This window comes from Berghia stephanieae, chromosome 4 (genome assembly GCF_034508935.2).
Source record: "Berghia stephanieae isolate SIO BIC M18660-M18661 chromosome 4, UCSD_Bste_1.3, whole genome shotgun sequence".
Taxonomy (NCBI): domain Eukaryota; kingdom Metazoa; phylum Mollusca; class Gastropoda; order Nudibranchia; family Aeolidiidae; genus Berghia; species Berghia stephanieae.
The window spans coordinates 8,643,112-8,648,057 of record NC_088363.1 but is presented as its reverse complement, the minus strand read 5'-3'; the positions used below and the strand labels follow the sequence as shown (position 1 = coordinate 8,648,057).

General features: G+C 31.1%; 1 protein-coding gene across 2 annotated transcripts in view; it reads right to left on the bottom strand.

Annotated features, from left to right (window-relative positions):
• Positions 1–2,672: 2,672 nt before the first annotated feature.
• Positions 2,673–4,946, bottom strand: part of LOC144969989 (uncharacterized) — a 37,346-nt gene continuing 35,072 nt past the window's right edge. Inside the window, exon 10 of one of the 2 annotated variants that reach the window (XM_078909115.1) lies at positions 2,673–4,146. In XM_078909115.1, the coding sequence (XP_078765241.1) occupies positions 4,032–4,146 (115 nt within the window). In that variant the 3' untranslated portion in view covers positions 2,673–4,031. The remainder of the gene's footprint in view (positions 4,147–4,946) is intronic. The other variant, XM_078909116.1, reaches the window with a different exon arrangement.

Below are 4,946 nucleotides of genomic sequence, written 5' to 3'. Positions count from 1 at the left end.
GATAATAATGTTAACGATTGTTAACTTGATTAATTACTAATCGCTGAGGTCATATCACCTTGTGCACAATGTTTTCAGTCGGTTTGTACTGGTTTACGTACTACACTCTCAATCGACCAGATATCACTATTTATCTGACCCGACGTGTATGTCACTGGATTTATGACATTAAATTATGAAAATATTTCCAACCACTATCGGGCTAATGGCTTTACAGAAATAAACTCCACTTTAAAACTCTACTGTTGTTCATTTTGTTGTATTTAATGTATGTTAGTGGTTTGTGGTCCGTATCAAGAACAAATGTTTTCATTAAGAGATATCTGCTGAATGATTTCAGACTGAAAATAATTCTCAAGCATTCGCGTTCTATCACTGAATATCGTGTTCCACTGTCTAGAAGCGTTTCTCCTTGTGCATTGGCATGGTATCAGTGTACCGTCATGTTCTTTTAGTAAAACACCCATATTCCGTTGCAAGATGCATCTGTTCTAACATAGAACTTTTTCCTTAAATCTGGCAACTTTAATATTGTTTCAGAACATAGGGCTGATTTAGATTTGTTGATGCTTTCTTCACATTCATTTGTCCAGTTTATTTTGTTTGGCATTGATTTTTTTTGTGAAATTTGTTAAAGGCGTTGCAATATCTGAAAAGTTTGGCACATATTTCCTATAAAAGTTTAGGTAACATAACACTTTTCTAACGTCGTTTATAGTTTTGGGTGTTTGAATCTGCTTGTTCTGTATCGTTTTTTTTTTAAATCCCAAAGCCAACTGTAAGACCTAAAAAATCAATCTGGTTGTAAGCAATGCTTGTTTTTGAGGGTTTAACTGTGATATTTTGTTGTTTTAGAGTATATAATACCCTTCCGAGTGTTGCAATATTTTCACTCTACGTTTCGAAGTCGTTAAAGTATGGCAATCTGATTGGTTTGTCTTGGAAAAGCATGCGCATCATCCGCTGGAAAGTACTTGCTGCCGTAACTAGACCAAACGTTAAATAGTTAAATTATAACAGTCCAAGTGGTGACTGGAATGTAGTATATTGCATGCATTCCTCTTTAAGGGGAATTTGATAATACTCTTTGGCGAGATCTAACTTTCTGATATACTTTGCTTTAGATAGTTCGGCAAAAAGATTTGGTATGGGTTCGGCGTCGAAGATTGTGACTTCATTTAGCTTTTGAAAATCTATGCGATATAATCTTATGTTAGCATCTTTATTTTTGACAACAACGATTGGTGAACAAAACGGGTTCGTAGACCCTTGCACTATGTTAGTGTCTATCATTATTTGTAGTTCTTTTACTACTTGTTTTGAATGAAAATGAATTGAGTAGTTTTTTCTTTTAATTGGTATCATTGAAGTTAGCCCAAAAACGTGTCCGACAATTGAAGTATGGTCTGGTATATCTGCTAATACAGATTTGTGTTTTGCGATAAGTGGCTTTATGTCTTTGTTTCTGTGACGCATCTAACCTGGAGATTATTTTTACGTCATTTATTAATTTATTTTTCCTGTATAACGGGATAGAACAATGATGACGCTCGCCTTCATCTTCTTTCAAAACAATGATTAAACCGACGCTCTCGTTTTCGCTTTGAACATTTTTGAAAACTGACGCGGGATTACGCTCAACACTGTGTTTGAGAATGTTGATGTGTAACGTTTTTGTTTTATCGGCCCTTTTAATCTCATAGTTTACTCTTGATCTAACTGCGGTTGCCTTGTATAACCCTTTCCAGTTTAACAGAAGTTCTTTTAATGTCATTGGGCAAAAGCACTAGTACCTGATCACCTAGGCGGAATTTTATAGTTTGATTTTTCTATCTGTGTAATATTTGTATTTTTCTGCTTTTTCACAAAAGGACTTTTGTGCTAGAGTTTGCATGTGGACTCAATCCTACCTTTTAGGTTGTTTACGTAGTTGTACGCGAACATCATTTGCTTTCCTTCACGTGTTTCTCCTTTACAAAGATCTGCAACTACAACGATTGGACATCTCGGTGCACGACCGTACATGAGTTCGTAAGGTGAGAATCCAGTTGAATCTTGTTGCAGTTCTCTGTGCGCAATAATTATTTTATCAAAGACCATTAAAACTTAAAAAATATCATCAAAGCATCCTCAAAATTGACTAATTAGTCCCAATAACATTTTTAAAAAATACATAAACATTTCATTCTTAATGAGTTTTACAAATAAGAGAAAAAGTTGAGTACCAGTTAATCTTCTCATTTCAAGTTACAATCGAAACCAAAAAGGGAATGTGACTTTGTAGGTGTGATAACCTAATTATTGGCTTGATCTTTTATTTGAAGTATTCTTATATTATCTAAATCTTATTTATCCATTTGTATCTCTTTTTTTAGTCTTATTTGAAGCCTAATTTGTGGTTATCATTTTAAGAATTATGATACAGAAAACTTAGAAGAGTGGCGAATTGTGTTCTACGCGTGTGCTGTCACTTCATTATTTGACTAGTCTTTGCTATCCTGGCCGATTTGAGCTTCAACCGTGGGCAATTGTCAAAGCTGAGCTGGAGAACAATGTCAACATGGACAAAGATTGTATCAAAAATAACGGTAAAGGGATCGAAAAATACAACGACCCTTGTGAAAAAGAATGTATAAAATCCAATTACTAGAAAAGAAAATTCGAGAACAAAGGATGTTTCTTGTTTTATTTTTTAAAAACATTGATACAGTTAGATGTTAAGATATCAAAATGATTAGATTTACTTTTCAATTTGCTTTAATTAACATAGAATGAAATATTTGTATGCAATAAACAATCACATTGACACATTCTGGGGGAAAAATTGCTGTCTCTTATATATACATATATTGGAAAAAATAAGATGTGAAACTGGCACCATATCGTGTCCAACTTCATCACCGGCATGCTAAATCCAAAATAGATTCAATAGTTGACATATGCCTTTGGTTGATTGAACGGTCAGTCGTAAGGAAACATTCATTCAACTCGTCTGGTTTTCTTATGAGGCCCGTTTTTATTAGGATGGTTATGTCTGGCAATTAACTTTCACGTGGCCGTTTTTTGTTTGTTTTTGTTTTTGTTTTTTTTTTGTTTTGTTTTTTTTTCTTGTTGAAAAGTTTATACAAGTGATCCGAATAGATATGGAATAAACCTGTGATTTTGATTTGTGATATAACTATTCTTAACGATGCAATCAACTTTTAAAATATTGAAGTCCAGAATATATTCATAGTGATCTCAAAGTAATCATAACATAGAAAATATCAATATTAAGAGTTGATAGGCGGTATCCCTTTCAAATACTCCATAAAATAATTTAAACTCATGATGTTTATATTTTTAGACTGAAACAATACACGGACCAATGATTAATAAAAATATGGGGTGAGTAAAGACATTTTAAAAGAATAAAAGCTCATCAAACGAAAAGCATTGCTAATTGCACTTGATAAAAAAACGACATTCATCCCAATAAGTTCCGTATCAAGACCTTAAAGTATTTTTTTTGTTTCAAAACTAAATCTAATTCAGTGACTATCCTAGAAAACAAAAGATCTTCTTGTATTTGATGGAAATCCTTAAATGAATGTATTTGTCTTTCATGGTGCAGATCAAATGGAAACAAAAATTATTCTGGCAATTTTAGTTTCTTTTGTGACATTTTTCTTGTTTACAAAATAATAGGTTTTCATATGTGATGGCTTTTTAGAACAGATATCCACAAAAGGCAGTATCATAATATTACTTAATTTAGCTAGTTTATGTTGATAGATCGTAGTTACTAGATATTAAACAAAAGGTAAAAGTACAAGCATACACATACACTGCACACAATGTGTGAGTTTGAGTCAAAATGGTATTATGCTAGGTGAAACAGATGCCAATAAATGAGTTTACAGTAGAAATTAATATAAATTTGAAGAAGTGATATTTATTCTCTTCAAAGAAAATAGACTTATCAACTTACTCCACGTCCTAATATATTTGACTACAATATTAATTTTAAACATCCAATATTATCAATCGTTTTAAACAAGAATAGAATAAACAATCCCAGAGACGATGACCAGAAGAATGTTGATGGTCATGACCGATCCTGAGCACAAGCCAAGTTGCCTATCTTCTTTAATACAAATCTCGGGTCTGGTATGAACAATATGTGGATTGAAGAATATAAACAAGATTACTCGTAAGAATGAGAATAATTAATACAAATCTCCGGTAAATAATGAGATATGTCATCCATCCCATCAATTTGATATGATGTCAGAAATAACTAAATTGAGCAAATATTTGATTTATGTAGGAATACTATATGTAGAACATTATATTATTTAACGACAATATGATCAGAAAGTGGAAATTATTAAATTTTAAGATACGAAAGTCACTTTCCTCACGGAATACTTTCATTTTAAATCAAATTATAAAAGTTTATCTCAAAAATCAATAATCAATATTAGATTTATAATAATATTGATGATGATGGTGATGGTGATAATAATGGTGATGATAATAATAATAATAATAATAATAATAATAATAATAATAATAATAATAATAATAATAATAATAATAATAATAATAATAATAATAATAATAATAATAATAATAATAATAATAATAATAATAATAATAATAATATAATAATAATAATAATAATAATAATAATGATAATGCGAAAAACAACAAGAAGAATAATAAATAATAAAAGCAATAAAACTAATAATATCAATGAGTACTTTATTCGGAAATAATATCATTTTGAGCGGAGCAAAAAGGAGCATTATTGACTACACATGATTAAAGCGCTTTAAAAAGGGTCCCTAGCCAGTAGCAACACTTAACGTGTTGGATGAGACATGGCGCTGTTTGGCGATATTACAATATTTTTCCAAATAGATACAATGCTTTTTTCGTCCGGGTACTCATGTTACACTGGA